Below are 23,216 nucleotides of genomic sequence, written 5' to 3'. Positions count from 1 at the left end.
TCAACTGGAACATTGTGTACATTTCTGGGCACCATACTTTAGGAAGAATGTCAAGACCCTGGAGAGGGTAGACAGCAGGTTTACCAGGCTGATATCAGGATGAAGGACATCAGTTATATGGAGAGACTGAGAAGCTGAGATTGTTCTCCTTTGAGCAGAGAAGGTTAAGGGAAGACCAAATAGAGGTATTCAAAATTATGAGGGGTTTTGATAGTTTCTCCCTACTTGCTCTATTTCCCCTGGCAAGTTTTATTTGTTCATGGGATGTGGGCATTGCTGGTTAAGCCAGCATTTATTGCCCAGTGGGTCAGTAACCAGAGATCATATATTCAAGATAATTGTCAAAAGAACAAGAGGGAAATGCAGAGAAATTTCTTCACATAGGGTTGTTGAGATCTGGAATGCACTGCCTGAAAAGGTGGTGGAATCAGATTTCATAGGAACTTTTAAAAGGCAATTCAACATGTTCCTGAAGAGGACTAATTTGTAGGGTTATGGGGAAAAAGTTGGAGTGTAGGACTAAACTGTACAGCTCTTTCAAAGAGCCAGCACAGCTGTAACAGGCCAAATGGCCTCCTGTGCTGAAAGATCCTAAAAAGATCTCAAAATAAAACTAATTCCTACCTTCCAGGGTCGCCTTATTCCCTTGAAGAAGTCAGGCATCCACATGGGTAGCACTACAGCTTCTCTCAGAAGTCTCTTGGCATCTTCTAAATCAGCTATATCATCCCTGAACAGAAAATGAACATGCTAAGTTTTGCAACCATGACCAAAACCTGAGTATTTTCAAAACCCCAGTATAGAAACATATTAATACCAATGGACATTGGGATTCCTGGAAATAATATCTCTCTCCAGAACATCAACTAAGTCCTTATCATAACCAGTTCCATCAAATCTTTTGCCATCTGCATCTCCTGCTGCTTCCTGCAGATTTCTTCTGCCCTGTAATCAAGTTGACAAGAGATCATTAATACTTTATGATTGCCATCTATCAGTACACATATAAAAACACCAAGTAGATTTTCAAAGTTCATATTAGAAGACAGATACTGTTCCATTTTAGTCCCACCTTCTGACACTCAAATGGTGAGTAGGAAAACACAAAAGTTGAGTAACCCAGCCCTTGGCCACTTAGATTGCCAGAACACTAGAAAATCATTTATCTTTCCTTTAAACTGAGGAATGGAATATTAATGACCATTGTAATTTAAAAAAGAGAATATGAAATTGTTAAATTACATTTTAATATAGTATGATCAGACAAAGTCAACATGGTTTTACAAAAGGGAAATAGTGTTTGACAAATTTATTAAGAGTATTTTGAGGATGTAACTAGTACGGTAGATAAAGGGGAACCAGTAGATGCAGTATACTTGGATTTCCAAAAAGACATTCGGTAAGGTGCCACACAAAAGGTATTATGCAAGATAAGGGCTCATGGAGTTGGGGGTAATATATCAGCATGGCTAGAAGATTGGTTAACGGACAGGAAGTGAAGAGTAGAGATAAATGAGGCATCAAGTTGGCAGTGGAGTGTCGCAAGGATCAGTGCTGGGGCCTCAGCTATTTACAATCTATATTAATGCCTTAGACAAAGAGACAGAGAGTAAGTTTGCTGACAATACAAAGCTAGGTGGGAATGTAAGCTTTGAGGAGGATACAAAGCTAGTTGGGAATGTAAGCTTTGAGGAGGACACAAAGAGGTTGCAAAGAGATACAGACAGGTTAAGTGAGTGGAAGACAAGGTAGCAGTTGGAGTATAATGTGGGGAAGTGTGAGGTTATTCACTTTGGTCATAAGAATAGAAGAGCAGAATATTTCTTAAAAAGGTGTGAAACTTGTAAATGTTGATGTCCAGAGGGACTTGGGTGTACTCGTACAAGGAACACAATGTTAGCATGCAGGTACAACATCCAATTCGGAAGGCAAGTGGCATGTTAGTCTTTATTGCAAGGGAATTGGAGTGCAAGAATAAAGAAGTCTTGGTACAATTGTACAGGGCTTTGGCAAGACCACACCTGGAAACCTGTGTGAAATTTTGGTCTCCATATTTAAAGGAAGGATATGCTTGCCTTGGAGGCAGTACAGCGAAGGTTCACTAGATTAGTCCCTGGGATGAGAGGGTTGTTCTATGGATAAGAGGTTGAGTAAATTGGGTCTATATTCTCTGGAGTTTAGAAGAGTGAGAGGTTATCTCATTGAGACACAGAAGATTCTGAAGGGGCTTGACAGGGTAGACACTGAGAGGTTGTTATCCCAGGCTGGGGAATCTAGAAAACAGCAGCACTGTGTCAGGATAAGGGACCAATCATTTGGGATGGACATGAGGAGAAATTATTTCACTCAAAGGGTTGTAAATCTTTGGAATTCTCTACCCTAGAGGGTTGTGGAGTGGGCAGGAAAGTGGAGTTGAAGCCAAAGATCAGCCATGATCATATTGAATGGTGGTGCAGGCTCAACGGGCCGTATGGTCTACTCCTGCTCCTATTTCTTATGTTCTTAAGTTCTTATAGGGCATTTTTAAACATATGGTTCCCACTAATAAAGTAATCAAAAGTCAACAAACCGGATTTATCTTGTGCAAATGACAGCAAAGCTGTCAGCATTTGCTGTCGTTGCACAGGTGAGAGGCCCAGCAACTTCATGCACACTGTAGCACGTAAATCCCGAAGTTGCAGTGCTGCTCTGGAGGTTTCACTTTGGCACTCAGGATTTAAAAAAGGGAAGAAATGGCACTGGCAAGAATTTGGGCTGTCTGCCCACTAGTAAAATATTTTTAGTACAACATTTTAGGGCTGGTGTTTCCAGATGGAAAGAGACTCCAGAGTCACTTCATGAATAATTAAAAAATCCAGGCCAACAAAGACACATTTCAACTTTCAAACTGGCTGCGTGAGAGATCTCAATTTTTAAATGGCTTAAAGTCTTTTTAACATGATTCTGATACAATTTATTTGATTTTTTAAAACTATGTATAAATTTATGATTTTTTAAAAATGACTCATTTGACTTTCAAAACTGTAATTTTATGATGTTTTTTAAAAATGGTTCCGTTCACATTTATTCTTTTGCTTTGATGACTTTTTAGTATGAATCTATACTGCAGCAATTTAGTTTTGACAGATCATGTGGATGTGGCTTCTATTCACTGCACCAATTGTTCTTTCCTTTTCGCCAGCATTAGTAAACGTTGCAGAGCCACACCAAGTCCCAAGTGAAACTTTTGTCCCCACCACCGTGTTAGGTATGTTTGCACTTTGCTTTGAGGCCAGTGACGAGCAGCATCACTTTGCCACTGACCGCAAAATCCGAACCAATATCATTGCTGGACATGAAATTCCGGTGCTGCTAAAGAAGCCAATTTCCAGAAAAAAGCATGTTTATTCTGTTCAGTTTTATTTATTTTTTTTTTTAAACTGTTTCTGTAGCTTCTTTTTACTTTTCAGGCAGAAGATTTCAACAACCATTATTTAAATGCTTCGAAATCAATGCAGTTAAAAAAGCACAGTAAAAAGAATGTTGATTTACCACTGGTCGTTAAAATTTTTGTTCATCTGCTCAGTTATGTGTAATTTTCTTTTCCCAAATTAAAAAAAAACAGCTTTATAGAATTTCAGTCTTGGTTTCCCTAGCACCAATTGGTTCTTCTGGTGCTTTTCTACAATTAGATTTGCCCAAGTCACCTTTATTGACCATTAGTTTGCAGAGAAAACAATAACAATGGAAAGTTCAAAATAAAAAAAGAGTGACTGTGTTTCATCATCACACTGTAAGCTGAAAACTTACATGGACAGATCAGGCAACATGCAGTTTCCATGGGCCTCGCAGTAAAGCCAGGGTTAAATTACAATTCCCGACATGGCAAGTTACCTATTAAGTGCATCATTGAGAAAATAAAAGGGACATGTAAAGGCCTGAAATGGCAGCCACATGCATCCTTACAAGAAATGGAAAGGGAAGAAAGCAAATCTGACGTGAACAGCCACACTCCTCAGATACTGAAGCAGTCCATGCCCATGCAAGATCTGGGCATCATTCAGGCTTGTGCTGACAAGTAGCAAGTAACATTTGTACCACACAAATGCCAGGTAATGACAACGCTAACAAAAAAGTCTAACCATCTCTGCTTGATATTCATTGAGTTGTAGCAGCATACCAGCACAGGAGGCGGCCAATCGGCCTATCAAGTCCATGCAGCTCTCTGTAGAGCAACCCAATCAGTTCAATTCCCGGCTCTATCCCCGAAGCCCTGCAAGTTTATTTCCCTCAAGTGCCCATCCAGTTTCCTTTTGAAATCATTCACCCTTGGAGGTAGCGAGTTACAGGTTATTACCACTCGCTGTGTAAAAAAGTTCTTCCTCACGTCCCTCCGCATCTCTTGGCCAAAACTTCAAATCTGCATTCCCTAGTCCTTGTACCATCAGATAATGGGAATAGCTTTTCTTTGTTTACCCTGTCCAAACCCGTCATAATTTTGTGCACCCCTATCAAATCTCCCTTCAATCTCCTTTGTCCCAAGGAGAACAATCCCAGCTTCTCCTACCCAACCTTGCAGCTAAAATCCCTCATCCCTGGAACCATTCTGGTAAATCTTCTCTCACCCTCACATCCTTCCTAAAGTGTGGTGACCAGAACTGGATGCAATACTTTAGCTGTGGCCAAACCACAGCTTTATAAAAGGTTCGGCACTTCTGACTGAAGATGGACGCAAACGCTTCAGCCTTGTCTTTTGCATTGATGTGCTGGGCTCCCCCATCATTGAGGATGGGGATATTTGTGCAGCCTCCTCCTCATGTCAGCTGTTTAATTGTCCACCACCATTCATGACGGGATGTGGCAGGACTGCAGAGCTTAGATCTGATCCATTGGTTGTGGGATTGCTTAGCCCTGTCTATCGCATGCTGCTTCTGCTGTTTGGCATAAATGTAGTCTTGTGTTGTACTTTCACCAGGCTGACACCTCATTTTTAGATATGTTTAGTGCTGCTCCTGGCATGCCCTCCTGCACTCTTCATTGAACCAGGGTTGGTCCCCCGGCTTGATGGGTAATGGTAGAGTGGGGAATATGTCAGGCCATAAGGTTACAGATTGTGGTTGAATACTATTCTGCTGCTGATGACCCACAGCGCCTCACAGATGCCCAGTTTTGAGTTGCTAGATATGTTCGGAATCTATCCCATTTAGCACAGCGGTAGTGCCACACAACACTATGGTGGGTATCCTCAATGTGAAGATGGGACTCCGTCTCCACAAGGACTGTGCGGTGGTCACTCCTACCAATACTGTCATGGACAGATGCATCTGCGACAGGTAGATTGGTGAGGAGGTGGTCAAGTAGGTTGTTCCCTCTTGTTGGTTCCCTCATCACCTGCCGCAGACCCAGTCTAGCAGCTATGTCCTTTCAGACTCGGTAATACCACTACTGACCGAGCTGGCCGAGTCACTCTTGGTGATAGACATTGAAGTCCCCCACCCAGAGTACAATCTGTGCCGTTGCTACCATTAGCGTTTCTTCGATTTGGTGTTCAACATGGAGAAGCATTGATTCATCAGCTGAGGGGGTGCGGTAGGTGGTAATCAGCAGGAGGTTTCCTCGCCCAAGTTTGACCTGATACCATGAGACTTCATGGGTCCGCAGTCAATGTTGAGGGCTCCCAGGGAAACTCCCTCTCAACTGTATACCATTGTGCTGCCACCTCTGGTGGGTCTGTCTTGCCGGTGGGACAGGACATACCCAGGGATGGTGGTGTCGGGAACATATATTTAAAAAAAGTAGTGGTTCTAACACTGAACCTTGGGAAACACCGCTGTCTACCATCATCCAGTCTGAAAAACCATTCACCACAACTTGCTGTTTTCTGTCCTTAAGCTAATTTTTTTTTTTTATCCGAGTTGACATTGACCCTCCTATTCCATGAGCCTCAGTTTTGGTAACCAGCCTTTTATATGGTGCTTTGTAAAAGGCCTTCTTAAAATCCATATAGATAAAATCCATTGCTTTCCCTTCATCAACCTTCTCTGTTACTTCATCAAAAAAAAAAAAAATCAATAAGTCAAACACAATCTGCCTTTTACAAATCTGCACTGGCGCTCCCTAACTAACTCAAACCTCTCCAAGTACCTGTTGATTTTTTTCCTGAGAATTGTTCCCAAAACTTCACCCACCACTGACATTAACCTGACTAGCCTGTAGTTACTAGCAATGTCATTACACCCTTTCGTGAATAAGTATGTCACATTTGCCACTCGCCAATCCTCTGGCACCTCCCCTGTATCAAGGGAAAATTGGAAGATTATGGCAAGCCCTTCTGCTATCTCCACTCCCACTTCCTTTAGCAACCTGGAATGCAAGCCTTCTGGATCAGGCAACTTATCCACTAACAGCATAGCCAGCCTTTCCAGTACATCCTGCCTATCAACTTTTAATTTATTGCATGGAATTGATGGGCCAAATGGCCTCTTCCTCTGCCGTAAATAACTCTATGACCTCATCTATTACTTCTACCATCCCCGCTTCTATTGATATTTTGTGTTACGACCGACACAGGAGAAGTGCACTGTTTTTTCTAATTCCACAACTCCACAGGTCACAACATATATTTATATCTTTACTGATACAGTCAATCATAGCCTCTATTTTTATCCCAAAATAAAATACACCAACCAGGTTTCTTTAATAAACAACAAAATTATCCGTTTATTATAAAACAAGACTGAACCAGTAATGAAGCAAAGCATTAACACAGATTGAAATATGAAAGTTTCCTTTTTACTTTAGCCACCGCCCACCCCACCCTCACCCACCCCACCTACACCGGTTAACTGAAAAAAAAAAGAGAGATTTTCTTTTTTGAGCTCTGATGACTGTTCTCTTGACTAGTTTTCTCCAACTGCCTTCAAACAGTTCACACCCCAACACACTGTCCATAATGAAACCAAAAACATCTCAAGAGTCAAGCCTCCTGACCCCTATAAATCTTCCCCAGGTCAAAAAGCCCCCGCTGGGTAAATTATCTGAAGACAGGTGACTTCCAGTAGGGGTTGCTTACAAACCAAGTGCAAAAGACCTTCCGATGACCCCAGCGAAAAAAACATCCATGGAATCCTTTTCAGTTTTCTCAAGTAAAACAATGTCCATAATTCTAAAATATGATAGCCCTTAAAAAAAAACTTTAAAAATATAGAAGCACCATCATAAATTTGTCAGCATCCTCTTCCTTATTAAAAACCGATACAAAGTACTCATTAAGTGTTTGAGCCTTGCCCTGCGCCTATAAGCATAGATCACCCTCTCTGTCCCAGATAGGTCTCACCTCACCTTTTACTACCCGCTTAACATTTACATGCCGGTAGAAGATTTTTGGGTTCCCTTTATGTTAACTGCCATTCTCCTCTCATTCTCTCTTCAGTTGTATTTTCCTCTTCACTTCCCCTCTCAACTTTTTGTGTTTGGCCTGGTTCTTGCTTGAAGAATTCACCTGACATGCATCATACACCATCTATATTTGTTTCTTCATATTCTCTATCTCCATCGTCATCTAAGGAGCCATGGCATTGGTTCCCTTACCTTTTGCCCTAGTTGAAAAGTACCTACCCTGTACCTGTAACATCCCCTCCTTAAAGATCACCCATTGCTCCACTACAGTTTTTCTGGTCAATCTTTGATTCCATTCTACCCAGGCGTGATCCCCTCTCATGCCACTGAAGTCTGTCCTCTTCCAATTTAGAAGTTCTACTTTAGATTGTTCCTTGCTCATCTAAACCTTATGATACAATGATCACTCTTACCTAAGTGTTCCCCCACTAGACACTTGGTCCACTTGCCCCCACCCATTTCCTAGCACCAGATTCAGCATGCTTCCTTCTTAGTTAGGCAAAGAACATACTGTCAAGGTTTCTTCTGAACACATCAGAAATTCCTCTCCCTCCTTTCCCTTTACTCCAACATGGTCCCAATCGATATTTGGGTAATTAAAGCCCCCCAATATCATCACTCTATAGTCCTTGTACATCTTATGCCATCTCCCTGCAGATTTGCTCCTCTCTCTCTCACACTATTTGGAGGCCGATAGAATACTCACTGTAGCATGATCATTCCCTTTTTGCTTCTCAATTCTAACCAAATGGCTTCAGTCTTTGCCCCCTCAAGGACGTCCTCTCTTTCCAACACAATGTCTTCCCTAATCAGTACTGCCACCCCACCTCCCTTTTTTCTTTCCCTATCTTTTCTAAACACTTTGTATCCTATAATATTAAGCGCCCAGTCCTCACCATTTTTAAGCCACGTTTCTTTTATTGCCATTACATTATATTCCCACATGGCTATTTGTGCTTGTAGCTCACCAATCTTATTCATCATACTTTGTGCGTTTGCATACATGCATTGTAAACATGTCTTTGTATTCTTCATAGTCCTTCTTAGTCTGCTCCTACCTAACATAGTATACTTCCTTCTCTAGCACTATCCAACACTCTCGCTCCCTAATGCAGCTTATTCCTCTTTTCTACTTCTATATGCTGGTGCCCATCCCCATGCCAATTTAGTTTAAACCCTCCCAATCACACCAATGATCCGCCCCGTGAGGACACTGGTCCCAGTTCTGTTGAGGTGCAACCTATCCCTTTTGGCTAGATGCCTCCTGCCCCAGAACTGGTTCCAATGACCCATGAATCTGAAGCCCTCCCTCTGCACCACGCCGCAAGCCATTCATTGATCCTCTCTATCTTCCTATTTCTACTCTCACTAGCACATGGCACTGACAGTAATCCAGATTACAATCTTTGAGGTCCTACTTTTTAAACTACCTCCCTAGCTCCTGAAAATCTGACCGTAGGTTCTCAATACCTGCTCTATGTCGTTGGTACCAAAGTGTACCACAACTTCTGGCACACTCCCTTCCCCCTGCAGAATATTCGGCACCCTCTCCGTGATGTCCTTTACCCTGGCTCCAGGGAGGCAACACACCATGCGAGACTCACGTTGACAGTTGCAGAAATTCCTATCTGTCCCCCTAACTACAGAATCTCCTATAACGACTGTACGGATACTCCTTGCTATTCCCTCCTGTGCAGTGGCATTATCATTACTAAATCTACCACCATCAAAATTCTGGGATCTCCATTGACCAGAGACTTAACTGGACCAACCACATAAATACAAGAGCAGCTGAGAGGCTGATAATTCTGCAGCGAGTAAATCAGCTCCTGCTTCCCGAAAGCCTTTCCACCATATACAAGGCACGTCAGGAGCATGATGCAATACTCGCTACTTGTCTAAATAAGAGAAATAGTCAAGAAGCTTATCATCCAGACAAAGCAGCCCATTTGACTAGCACCCCACCACCACCTTAAACATTCGATCCCTCCACAACCAGGGCACCACAGCTGTTGTGTACACCTACAAGATGCATTGCAGTAACTCACCAAGATTTCTTCGAAAACACCTCCCAAACCTGCAACCTCTACCACCTAGAGAGACAAGGAGAGCCAGCAAAGGGGAACACCACCACCTGCAAGTTCCTCTCCAAGTCACATACCATCCTGACATGGACCATATGGCCTTCCTTCACAAGGTCAAAATCCTGGAACCCACTACCTAACAGCACACAGAATGCAGCAGTTCAAGGCAGTGGCTCATTACCACCTTTTCAAGGACAATTAGGGATGAGCAATAAATATTGGCCTCATTAGTGATGCTCACATCTCAAGAATGAATTTTTAAAAAACTCCTTTCACATAGTTGACGAATAGGCTACCACTCTCTTAGGATGGCACCAAAGAGAAAAAGTGAAATGTAATCAATCAAAAGTATAACGAAAATAATGTAAAGTTTGCAGTTTTGAAGAGGCGTACGATTTGACTGTCCTAATAACTAAACTATAGAAAATAACCCGTCGTATTGTCCGAATAAAAAAAAAAGTCAACAAGTTTACGACTGGTAGCCCCAGATTTTTAAATAAAAACAAGAAATGCTGGAAATACTCAGCATGTCTGGCAGCGTCTGTGGAGAGAGAAGCAGAGTTAGCATTTCAGGTCAGTGACCCTTCTTCAGAACTCAGATTTTTACCTTGTCATCTTTTCCTTTTACTCTGGAATCACTACTATGTTTGCTGCTAGACTTTTCAGCTCGACCAGCCTGCTGACCACGACCCACGAGTCCTCGTGCCTGAACAACTGGTGACTCTTTACGCACAGGCTTAACATCACGATTCTGCCGCTTCATCAGAGGAGCTCTGTGAAATTCAATGTGACACTGTTAGGTAGAACACTCATGTGCCCGTCAGGTGATGCCAGGAGAATAAGCTACTAAGTGATCAGCACCAACTGAACATTTTTCCGAGAGGCTTCACTTAAAGTGAAAGTATTGATCATAAAAAAATGTATTTTTTTTCACCAGCTTATTCAATGTTAATGCAGTAAAATGTGATATCCACTAGAAAATACTATAAACTCATACTACATGTCGCAGGTTTTAATCATTGTTCTTTAAAACAGTATTTCAAACCGTACTCAAAATAAAAATGGGCTATCTAATTCTAGGTCTTTAAACATAAAAATTTCTTAAATGAACTTATTTGAAATATTTTCCAAAAAATCTTTTGCATCCACCTGGACTTCAGCTTAATGTCTCACCCAAACAATGGCACATTTAATAATGCAGCACTCTCTCAGTAACACTCAAAGTGTTATCATAGATTACTTGCTCAAAAGTGGGGCATGAACCAACAATTTTACAAATCAAAGGCAAGGTGCTACCACTGAGTCAAGTTGACAATAAATCAGGTGCAAAATGTAATCCTTGGACAACTGAGCATTGCATCTAATTTTGACACCTAACAACCAAAGAAGCCATCATAAATGTCTGAATAGAAATGGCTCAAGCTTACAAATCACCTTCATTTCTGACAAAATGGCCAATCTTTGAACAGTACTATGTAAGTAGCTTCCCTAGACACTAAATCAGAAGAATTACTAATTTCAGTCTGTCATCTGACATTTGTTCATTTCCTATTACACTAAGACTACTCGATCACTAATTTAAAACCATACTTATAAGGCAAATATTTTGTGTTTATCTTCACAGTAGAGGACACAAATAACATACTTAAAACTTTGGGGAACCAAGCATCTAATGAGAGTGAGGAACTTAAAGTAATTGATATTAGTAAAGAAAAAGTACTGAAAAATTAATGGGATTAAATGCTGACAAATATCCTAGTGGCCCAAAACCTAGGGTTTTAAAATAGAATTCTGCAGAGATAATGGATGCATTGGTTATAATCTTCCAGAATTCTCTAGATCCTAGAATGCTCCCCTTGGATTGGAAGGTAGCAAATGTAACCACACTGTTCAAAAAAGGGAGAGAGGCCATAATAAGAACAGAAAATGCTGGAAATACTCAGGTCAGGCTGCATCTGCGAGAGAAAAACAGAGTTAATGTTTCAGGTCAATGACCTTTCATCAGAACTGGGAAAAGTTAGAATAGGTAGAATAGCAAGTGAAAGGTGGGTGGCGGCAGGGGAAGAATAAACGGGAAGATCTGAGATAGGTGGAAGACAGGAGAGATTAAATGACAAAAGGTTTCATAGTGCAAGGCCAAAGGGAGTGGTAATGGGACAAGTAAAGAAACAAAGGATGTGTCTAGAGGAGGAGTGCATGCATATAGGCCAGTTAACCTCACATCGGTAGTAGGGAAAATGCTAGAATCTATTACTAAGGATGTGGGAACAGAGCACATAGAAAATCACAAGAAGATTAGGCACAGCCAACTCGCTTTTATGAAAGGGAAATCATGTATGACAAATCTCTTAAAATTTTTTCTAATATTCATTCATGGGATGTGAGCTTTGCTGGTATTTATTTCCCACCCCCCAATTGCCTTTCAGAAGGTGGTGGTGAGCTGCCTTCTTGAACTGTTTCAGCCCATGTGGTGTAGGTACACCCACAGTGCTATTAGGAAAGGAGTTCCAGGATTTTGACCATGTGACAGTGAAGGAATGGCAATATATTTCCAAGTCAGGATGGTGTGCGACTTGGAGGAGAATTTGCAGGTGAATGGTACTCCCATACATCTGTTGCCCTGTCCTTCCAGGTAGAAGTCACAGGTTTGGAAGGTGTTATTGAAGAAGCCTTGGCAAGTTTCTGCAGTGCATCTTGTAGATGGCATACACTAGTTTAGTTTAGTTTAGAGATACAGCACTGAAACAGGCCCTTCGGCCCACCAAGTCTGTGCCGACCATCAACCACCCATTTATACTAATCCTACACTAATTCCATATTCCTACCACATCCCCACCTGTCCCTATATTTCCCTACCAGCTACCTATACTAGGGGCAATTGCTAATGGCCAATTTACCTATCAACCTGCAAGTCTTTGGCATGTGGGAGGAAACCGGATCACCCGGAGAAAACCCACGCAGACACGGAGAACTTGCAAACTCCACACAGGCAGTACCCAGAATTGAACCCAGGTCGCTGGAGCTGTGAGGCTGCGGTGCTAACCACTGCGCCACTGTGCGCCAGTGGTGGAGGGAATGAATGTTCAAGGTAGTGGATGGGGTGCCAACCAAAGGGGTTGCTTTGTCCTGGATGATGTTGAGCTTCTTCAGTGTTGTTGGAGTTGCACTAATCCAGGCAGGTGGAGAGTATTCTGTCACACCCCTGGCTTGTGCCTTGTAAATGGTGGACAGGTTTTGGGAGTAATGTGGTGAGTTACTCGCAAAAGTCCCAACCTCTGACCTACTCTTGTAGCCACAGTATTCATATGGCTGGTCCAGTTAAATTTCTTATCAATGGTGACCCCCAGGATGTTGGTGGAGGATTTGAGGGTGTAACTAGCAGGGTAGTTAAGGGCGAAACCAGTAGATGCAGTAAATTTGGATTTTCAGAAAGCATTCTATAAAAATGACACACAAGAGGATGTTACACAAAATTAGTGCTCATCAGATTCATGGTAATATATTTGCATAGATTGAGGATTAGTTAACAGACAGAAAAGGTTATTTACGTGATTGTAGGGTGTAACTAGAGGAATGCCACAATGATCAGTGCTTTGGCCTCAGCTATTTATAATCTATATCAATGTCTTAGAGGAGGGGAACAAGCGTAATATACCTGAGTTTGCTGACAATGCAACGCTAGGTGAGAAAGTAAGCTGTGAGGAGAATGCAAAGAGATACAAACCGGTTAAGTGATTGGGCAAGAAGGTAGCAGATAAGAGTATAATATGGGGAAGTGTGAAATTATCCATTTTGGCAGTTAGAATGGAAAAGTAGAATTTTTTTTTAAAAAAAGGTGAGAGACTAGTAAATGTTGGTATGCAGAGGGATTTAGAGGCCCCTGCACATGAATCACAGAAAGTTAACATGCAGGTCCAGCAAGAAAGTAGGAAGGCAAATGGTATGTTATCCTTTACTGCAAAAGGGTTTGTCTTGCTGCAATTATATAGGGCTTTGGTGAGATCACATCTGTAGTACTGTGTACAGTTTTGGTCCCCTTACTCAAGGAAAGATATAGTTGCCCTAGATGGGTTGCAAGAAAGGTTTACCATCACAAGGGGTTTGAGTACACGAGTAAAGAAGTCTTGCTGCAATTGTATAGAGCTTTGGAGAGACCACACCTGGAGTATCATGTATAGTTTTGGTCTCCTCATCTAAGGAAGGATATACCTGTCAAACAGAGTGCAACAGAGATTCACCAGACTAATCCCTGGGATGGCGGGATTGTCTTTTGAGGAGAGATTGAGGAAACTGGGCCTGTATTCTCTAGAGTTTTGAAGAATGCGAGGTGATCTCATTGAAACTTATAAAATTCTTAAAGCGTGACAAGATGGATGTAGACAGGATGTTTTCCCTGGCTGCTGAGTCTAGAACCAGGGGACATCATCTCAGAATAAGTGGTAGACCATTTAAGACTGAGATGAGGAGGAACTTCTTCACTCAAAGGATGGTGTATCTTTGGAATTCTCTACCCCAGAGGGCTGTGGAAGCTCAATCATTGAACATGTTCAAGATAGATATCTGGATACTAACGACATCAAGGGATATGGGGATAGCACGGGAAAATTGTGTTGAGGTAAATGATCTGCCATGATCTAATTAAATGGTGGAGCAGACTTAATGGGCTGAATGGCCTAATCCTGCTCCTATGGTCCTGAATTGATTACTGGGATGGGCTGTCCTATGAGTAGAGACTTAGTAGAATGAGACTATATTTGCGTTAGTTTAAAAAAAAGGAGATATGATTTCATTGAAACAGATAAAATTCTTCCAGGGCTTGACAGGATAGATGCTCTGAGAGATTGTTTCCCTGGCTGGAATGCTTAGAACTAGGGGTTGGATTTGCACAATAAAGGGTGAGCCATTTAGAACAGAGATGAGGATAAATTTCTTCACTGAGTTGTTAATCTTTAGAATTCTCTACCCCAGACAGCTGTGGCTGCTCAGTCGATCAGTATATTCAAGACTGAGAGTAATAGATCTTTGGGCACTAAGGAAACCATGGGATATAGGATCAGGTGGGAAAGTGGAGTTGATGTTCAAGTTCAGCCATGATCTACTGAATGGCAGAGCAGCTTCATGATGGATGGTATGGCCTTTTCCTGCTCCTATTTCTTATGTTATTGACCCACCACTTAGCATAATTTATTTTGTTGGTATATCAACATTAGATCTGTATTGCCATTGCCTTTATATTTTGCATCATCATAAATATATCTAACTGATGTTAGATATAGATAAGTTGTGTTAACTAACAAAGAGAAAATTAGTGGAAAGAGTAACTCACAGTTTCACAAAACTAACATTTAATATTAACTTTACACACCGGTGTTCAACTGGAATGGGAGGTGGCCAAACACTGGGATCCTTGGCAGACTCATCTTGCTGAGGTGCAGCGAAATCAGTTGGAGGTTTCTCTACTCTAAAGCTTTCCAAAGTGTTAACAATACCTTTGACCTGCTCATACTCTTCGACTAAGTCTTGACGCACCTGGAAAACAAATCACAGCAATACTCTTCTATCCATTATTTCTGTGGCAGAATGCCTTTGAGTCCAGTCTTGAACTCCTCAAACACTAGATTTTTCTTTAATAAAATCAAAATACTGCAGATGCTGGAAATCTGAAATAAAAACAGAAAGTACTGAAAATACTCAGCAGGTCAGGCAGTATCTGTGGAGAGAGAAGCAGAGATAATGTTTCAGGTCTGACCTTTCATCAGAACAGGCAAAGGTCAGAAATGTATTAGGTTTTAAGTAAGTGAGGGGGTGGGGGTTGGGGAAGAGAACAAAAGGGAAGGTGTGTGATAGGGCAGCGGGCAGGAGAGATTAAATAACAAAGCTGTCATTGGACAAAGGCAAAGAGGGGGTTTATAGCTGTGGTGAAAGACAAAGCATTAGTCCAGAGAGAGTGTTAATGGCAGAATAATGAACAGCTCTGTCCAAAAGCACAACATGAAAAGCCAAGTTTAAGGCAGGCACATGGTTAAAAAATAAATTAAAATAAAAGAATTAATTTTTTTTTTTAATTTTGGAGGGAAAAAAAGCCAGTCATGCACTGAATTGCTGAACTCAATGAGGAGTCCGGAAGGCTGTAGAGTGCTTAATTAAAAGTGCGTTGATGTTCACTGGAACACTGCAGCAGGCCAAGGACAGAAATGTGGGCATGAGAGCAGGGTGGTGAGTCGAAATGGCAAGCAACCAGAAGCTCGGGGTCTTGTTTTCAGACTAAGCAGAGGTGTTCTGCAAAGCAGTCACCCAATCTACGTTTGGTCACCCCAAGGTAGAGGCGACCGCATTGTGAGCAGCTAATACAGTATACTAAATTGAAGGAAGTACAGGTAAATCACTGCTTCACCTGGAAGAGGTGTTTGGGGCCTTGGATGGTGAGGAGGTAAAAGGGCAGGTATTATACTTCCTATGTTTGCATGGGAAGGGGACGAGGTGTTGGGGGTAATGGAGGAGTGGACCAGGGTGTCACGGAGGGAACAATCCTTTCGGAGTACTGACAGGGGAGGGGAGCGGAAAATGAGTTTGGTGGTGGCATCGCACTGGAGATGGCAGAAACTGGGAGAATGGAATGGAGTCCTTACAGAAAACAGGGTGTGAGGAAGTGTAGTCAAGGTAGCCAAGTCGGTGGGCTTATAATGAATATTAGAGGCCAGCCTATCCACAGAGATGGAGACAGAGAAGTTGAGGAAAGGAAGTTTTGGAGATAGACCATGTAAAAGGTGAGAGAAGGGTGGAAATTGGAAGCAAAGTTGAAGAAGTTTTCCAGTTCCGGGCAAGAGCAGGAAGCGGCAAAATTACAGTCATCAATGCACCAGAAAATGAGTTGGGGGAGGGGGCCCGAGTAGGACTGGAACAAGGAATGTTCGACGTATCCCACAAAAAGACAGGGATAACTAGGAACCCATGCGCGTACCCATGGCAACACCTTTTATTGGAAAGAAGTGTGTGGAATTGATGGAGAAGTTGTTCAATGTGAGAACAAGTTCAGCCAGGCAGAGAAGGGTGTTGTGGATGGGGAGTGGTTGGGTCTCTGTGCAAGGAAGAAGCGGAGAGCCCTCAGACTGTCCTGGTGGGGGATGGAGGTGTAGAGAGATTGGACGTCCATAGTGAAGAGGCAACAGCTGGGGCCAGAAACTAGAAATTGTCGAAATGATGTAGGGTGTCAGAAGAGTCACGGATGTAGGTGGGAAGAGACTGGACTATGGGAAAAAAGATAGAAAGAAATAAGTTCAGTGGGTCAGGAACAGACTGATATGATAGGTCTACCAGGACAGTCCTGGTTGTGGACTTTTTTTTGACTAATTGAATCCTCAGTTTAAAATATTTATTTTGTAGTGCCACTAAAGAGCTCATACTAAAAGCAGCTCATTTCCCTATGCACTTCCCCAAAACATCAAAAACACACACTTCCTGGCATAGAATACAGTGGAAAAAACATTCTAAGACATCCTATTTGGCACCAAGCGGAGTTTCTGACCCCATATCTCATCCATCACAAAGACAGCCTACTTTTAGCCACTTCCACAACATTACCTACATCTGTCCCTACTTCTGCCCATCTGCTTTTGAAACCTTCATCCATGCCTTTGTCACCTCAAGGCAAAACCAATGCTCTCCTCGCTGGCCTCCACCCTCCATGAATTCCAGAACTTGCAAAATTCTGCTATCCATGTCTTATTCTGCACCAAGTCCCACTTGTCTATCAACCAATTTTCACACACCTACATTGGCTCCTGGTTCCTTACTGCCTCCCCCACCCACCGAATACTCCTTTCCTCTGACTCTGGCCTCTTTTGCAACACCCATCCCACCCCACTGGTAGCTGTGCCTTCAGTTTCCTAGTTCCACTCTCCAGGAATCTTTCCTGAACCCCTCTGCCATTCTTTCTTTCTCTCCTCCTTCCAGACTCTTCTTACAACACAAATTTTTAGTCACATTTCTTAATCTCTCTTTGGCATGTTATTAGTTTTTCCTCTCACCTCTGAAGTACTAGAGTTTTTTTCTGCATTAAAAGCATAATATAACTGCAAGTTATTGTTGTTTACTGGGGGAAATAAAGGTACAAAAGCCAAGCTTGGTTGAGAAAATCAGTGTAAGTGGGTTTTTAAAGGAACAACAAAAAGTAAAGCAGTGGAGAGATTCAGTAACGCACAGTAGAGTTGAGGAGGATGAAGGCTCTGCCATTAATGGTAAGATGCAGGGAAAGGAGAATCTGCAGAAGACCAGAGTTGGAGGACCAAAGAATTTGGACAAGATCCAGGGCTGGAGGCTATTGCACGAGAAGGTGGGCTGACGCTATGGAGGGATTTGAAGATAAGGACAAGGTCAGTGTAGATCACTGAGCTCAGGGTCTTGGGCAAGAGGGACTTACTGCATACCATGCAGTTGGGTTTTAGATGAGCCGAGAATTTATGAAGACTGGAAGATAGGAGCCTGACAAGGAATGTATTGGAGTTTCAACAGTAATCAGAGCAAAGTGAGGCAGTATATATTATCAAATATGGAAATAAGTACACTTGGTAGTGGATAGATTGCAGGATCTGAAACTCAGCTGCCCTAGGTCAGACTGGACACTTAGATTCCATGTGTCCTAATTCAGCCAGAACACGTGGTCAAGAAGGGATGATGGTGTCAGTGCCGGGAAGTAAAATATATGGCACGGCCAAATATATATAGCATTGTTCCTTCTGATGTTCAGTTTGAGAATATTTTAATTTAACAGGACTTAATGTTATACAGGCAGCTTGACAGAATGGAGGTTGTATAGGATCGAGGGAAATGGTGGGTGTTATCTGCATATATATGGAAACTGACCTCCAGATAATGTTAACAAGAAGCAGCATCTGGATGAAGAAAAAGAGGGCAAAGTGGATCCTTGGGGAACTCCAGGGAATCACTGTGGGGTGGGATGAGAAGTCATGCTGGGAGATATACTGGCAGCATTGGGACAAGTATGACTGAAATCATGCAATTGCAGTCCACAAAAGGGTGAAGCAGTAAAGGAGCATACAATGACAATGATTGGTCTTAATCAATTGCTTTTATATTCTCCTTCCCCATTTCTTTGTCTCAAATTCCAACTCTCTTCCCCCATCTGGATTTCTGCTCTCACCTTTCTCCATGTTCAATCTAATTAATCTCCTTTTTATTTCAGCACAAATCCATCAACATTATATCACAATGTACTAAACAATTGGAACAGAACACCCACCCACATCTATCTTAATAGAAAGAGAGATATGTACTATTTAGTGAGGAATAAAATTCAAAACCCATGTAGGGACAAACATCCTCAACTCATGGCTTGAATAGTAGGTCCAACCCAAATTTCTTAAAATCTCCAAATATTTTCACTATTAAATTTCTTTCTCACCCCACCACCATCTCCAGTAAACAATAAAGCAGTTGAGACAGCTGTGTAAACAAGCATCCCATTAAAGTAAAAGATGAATAGAAAAGTTGATAGTGGAAATCATCATACCTGCTGCCATTTCACCTTTAATGCTGGATCTCTGATTGACTGACTGTGCTTCTGTATCTGCTGGATCACTCCCTGGTAGTAAACCATTGAAGAATCGTAGTTTCCTAAAAGAGCATACTCCCTCCCTTTTTTCACATTATCATAAATTTCTGCTAAACTCATGGTGCTCCACACTCCTAAAAGATTAAAATATAACAGTTTAGAACATGCTTTGAAATACACATATCTACAGAAGGAAATCAAAAAATTGCAGCCCCACTTTGGTTAATATTAAAGTCTTGAATGCTTGACACTCCCGTTAGTTAAAATATGCATTTTTTATTAATTTGGTTTTACTTATTGTGGACAAGTTTCAGAATATTTCACTCAATAACATGTTGATAGATTATGTGTAATCTTTTATAAAACCCATAGATGTTTATAGCACTGGAGGAGGAAATTTAGTCCATCATTGCAATGCCAGCTTTCTGTTCGGGCAATCCAAAACTAATCACACTGTAAGCTTCAGTTCCATTGGCCCAGTGTCTTCCTCCACTTCAAATATTTATCCAATTTTTCTCTTAACAGATGCATTGGTTTCGGCCTCAAACACCTCCTGTGCCGAAGCATTCCATCCACACCCCAACAGTCTTGTGTAAAACATTTTCTCCTAACCTCTCAACTCACCCTTTTAGTGCCAATTTTAGATTGATGATACAAACTTGTCAACTGACTTCCAAGCAAGAAAATAGTTATCCCTATTCACTCGATCAGCAACATTTCATAATTTTGAAAACCTTTACTAAATCTCCTCTTAGCTATACTGCGTCAGCACAAATAAAAATGCAGCAGTAATGTTCGAGCCTATGAGGCATGATTGTACGTGTTAGGACATTTCTGCCTATTTAACCTGTATGCAATAAACAACAGCAACAACTTGTATTTATATAGTCTATTTAATGTAGTAACGTATCTCAAGGCACTCAGGACAGTTATCAAACAAAAATTGACACTGAGTCACATAAGAAAATATTAGGTCAGATAACCAAAAACATGGTCAAAATGATAGGTTTTAAGGAGTCTTAAAAGGAGGCGAGGCAGAGGGGTTTAAAGAGTCAATTCTAGACCTTGGAACAATTAAAATGAGGAATGCTCAAGCGACCAGAATTGGAGGAGTGCAGGTATTTCAGAGGGTTGTAAGGCTGGAGGGGATTACAGAGATAGGGAGGGGTGACGCCATGGAGGGATTTGAAAACAAGGATGAGAGTTTTAAAATCAAGCCATTGTTCAACAGTGAGCCAATGCAAGCACGAGCTGAAGGCTGAATAGACTTGGTGTGAATTAGGTCACAGACAGCAGTTTTGGATGACCTCAAGTTTACGGATGGTAGAAAGTGACAGGTCAGCCTGGAGTACATTGGAAGAGTCAAGTTTAGAGGTAATAAAGGCATGGAAGTTGCTGTGAATTTGTCAATGGTAAAATAGTTTAGAAACTGCTTACATTAGATTTATAACCAAACACTATTAAACTGATGAGAAATTAAGTATGCCTAGAAGTAAATATTAAAAAAGGAAAAAAGAAAGGATTATTCCTTTGTACAGTATGCAGTTGGGCAAGATAAATAGGCAAAGAAAGCACCTAGATTGATCTGGAAGAAAACGCTTTGACATTATTAGGGCTTTTGAGTTTGGGAAGTTTGCTTTTAACTACTCATTAATTAAATTCATCCGTGGACAAAGAAACTTATTAAATGCGCAGCCAATGGATTAAATGCACAGGAATTCACCATTTTCATACATATGTACAGAGTAGGGAATATGTTATGAGATCTGGTTGCCTGGCCACCCTTCAGAGAAAATACACAACAGAATTTGCTCGCATGTCATAATGAAATTTATCACAGTTTTGCTTCACAGATAATTCGGTGGTGCCCTGCTTTTTGAAACCGGAGAATATTTTTTGACTGGCGAGCCCCTTAATGCATCACGTCTCCCAGGACAACCGTCCAGTCCCCAGCGTCTTCAAAAACCATAAGAAAACGCGAAAGCCTCAAACCTCACTCGGCATTTTCTCGGACTCTAATTCCTTCCATATATTTTATCGTGCAGATTGAAAATAATTGTAAATTAGTGACTAGTTTCACGGCAGCCCCAATCGGCCGACGCATACTGGGATTTGTAGTCCCGCCACTAGGTTCCCCTGTGCGAGGAACCCCCTCACTGGACTACAAACCCCACAAACCTTCGTGCCTCAGCCATCGCCTAATCTTCAAAGGGCGGCGACTAGGCCGCGCCAGTCGGCAGCCCACTCTGGAGTTTGGGTGCCAGCTGGACTGACGGCAGGCTACTACTTCACACCTGCCCGCCTGAGTCCATGTTGCAGTGTCATGTGGCCATGGTGCCGACATCGGCCGCTGCGGGTTTTACCTGACGCACTGATGTTTGGCCGCTCCCAGTCCGTTATCCTATTACCCAGGGCAGCAGGCGTTACCATTGACAGCCGGCACAGCGCGAGCTGTGGAACCCTCATACGTCACAAACACGGCCCAGGGTAAACGGACCAATCAGCGGGCGAGGTATGAATAGGCGCGGGCGGAATTCTCGAAAACAGATAAAGCACTTAAGATTGTAACAATTGGCAGGGTAATGGATGGGTCTTGGGTGACAGATTTACTTCCTTTTCTATTCGTTTGTAATTTCTACACATTTTTTAAAAAAGATACAACCAAAAAATGTTGGCCTTGTGTTCCCCCTTGCAACCCTCAAAACAGATCTTATACTTTCTCTTCTGAGTAAAAACAGATCTTAAAAAGCTCCTCTTCTCAGAATACACTCTGCGCACCCTCCTCTCCTTCCCACAGACCTCGCTTCCTCCTCCACTTTCAGATGTCTGCAAATAACACCACGTCCTCCACCTCTCACCCACAAAATGACTATAACAGCACCTTATATTTAAATGGCACCTTTAACACAATAAAATGCCCTAAGGCATTTCACAGGGGCATTATAAAGCAAAATTTCACACCAAGCTATTTGATATATGAGGACAAGTGACCAAAAGTTTGGTCAGAAAGGTAGGTTTTAAAGAGTGTCCAAATGGAGAAAGGGAGGTGGAGAGGTTTAGGAAGGGAATTCCAGACCTTGGGGTCTAGGGAACTGAAGGCACAGCCACCAATGGTGGAGCACTTAAAATTGAAGATGCTCAAGAGGCCAGAATTAGAGGAATGTGGATATCTCAGGGTTGTGGGGCTGGAGGAGATTACAGAGATAGGGAGGGGCAAGACCATGCAGTGATTTGAAAACAAGGATGAGAATTCTAAAATCGAGGCATTGCTTAACCGGGTGCCAATGTACATCAGCAAGCACAGGTAAGGTGAGAGTGGCTGCACTTGACATCAAGGCAACATTTGACCGAGTGTGGAATCAAGGAGCCCTAGCAAAATCAAGTCAATGGGAATCAGGGGGGAAACTCTCCACTGATTGGAATCATACCTAGCAAAAAGGAAGATTATTATGGTTGGTGGAGACCAATCATCTCAACCCCAGGACATTACTGCAGGAGTTCCTCAGGGTAATGTTCTAAGCCCAACCATCTTCAGCTGCTTCATCAATGACCTTCCCTCCAAAATAAGGTCAGAAGTGGGGATGTTCACTGATGATTGCACGGTTAAGTACCATTCGCAACTCCTCAGATACTGAAGACGTCAGTGTCCGCATGCAGCAAGAGCTGGACAACATTTGGGCTTGAGCTGATAAATGACCATCTCCAACAACAGAGAATCTAACCATCTTCCCTTGACATTCAGTGGCATTACCATCACTGAATCCCCCACCATCAACATCCTGAGGGTTCATTGATCAGAAACTTAACTGGACCAGCCATATAATACTGTGGCTACAAGAGAATGTCAGAGATTGAGAATTCTGCGGTGAGTAACTCACCTCCTGACTTCCCAAAGCCTGTCCACCATCTACAAGGCACAAGCCAGGAGTGTGATGGAATACTGTCCCCTTGCCTGGATGAGTGCAGCTCCAACAACACTCAAGAAGCTTAACACCATCCAGGACAAGGCAGCCAGCTTGATTGGCACCCTATTCATCACCTTAAACATTCACTCCCTTCACCACAGCACACAGTGGATGCAGTGTGTCCATATACATGATGCACTGCAGCAAATCGCCAAGTCACCTTTGACAGCATCTTCAAAACCCTCAACCTCTACCACCTAGAAAGACATTGCAGCAGAT

General features: G+C 42.2%; 1 protein-coding gene across 2 annotated transcripts in view; it reads right to left on the bottom strand.

Annotated features, from left to right (window-relative positions):
- Positions 1-21,480, bottom strand: part of katnal1 (katanin p60 subunit A-like 1) — a 30,476-nt gene extending 8,996 nt beyond the window's left edge. The window contains exons 1-6 of one of the 2 annotated variants that reach the window (XM_068032831.1): positions 21,396-21,480; positions 18,991-19,166; positions 14,827-14,990; positions 10,069-10,234; positions 818-945; positions 625-730 (exon numbers count right to left, since the gene is read on the bottom strand). In XM_068032831.1, coding sequence (XP_067888932.1) covers positions 625-730; positions 818-945; positions 10,069-10,234; positions 14,827-14,990; positions 18,991-19,166; positions 21,396-21,462 — 807 coding nt within the window. In that variant the 5' untranslated portion in view covers positions 21,463-21,480. Of the gene's footprint in view, positions 1-624; positions 731-817; positions 946-10,068; positions 10,235-14,826; positions 14,991-18,990; positions 19,167-21,210; positions 21,272-21,395 lie in introns of those variants that run through there. The other variant, XM_068032832.1, reaches the window with a different exon arrangement.
- Positions 21,481-23,216: the final 1,736 nt, after the last annotated feature.

Source organism: Heterodontus francisci, chromosome 6 (assembly GCF_036365525.1).
Source record: "Heterodontus francisci isolate sHetFra1 chromosome 6, sHetFra1.hap1, whole genome shotgun sequence".
Lineage (NCBI taxonomy): Eukaryota > Metazoa > Chordata > Chondrichthyes > Heterodontiformes > Heterodontidae > Heterodontus > Heterodontus francisci.
Note: the sequence above shows the minus strand (reverse complement) of the source record. Positions and strands in the feature narration are given on the sequence as shown.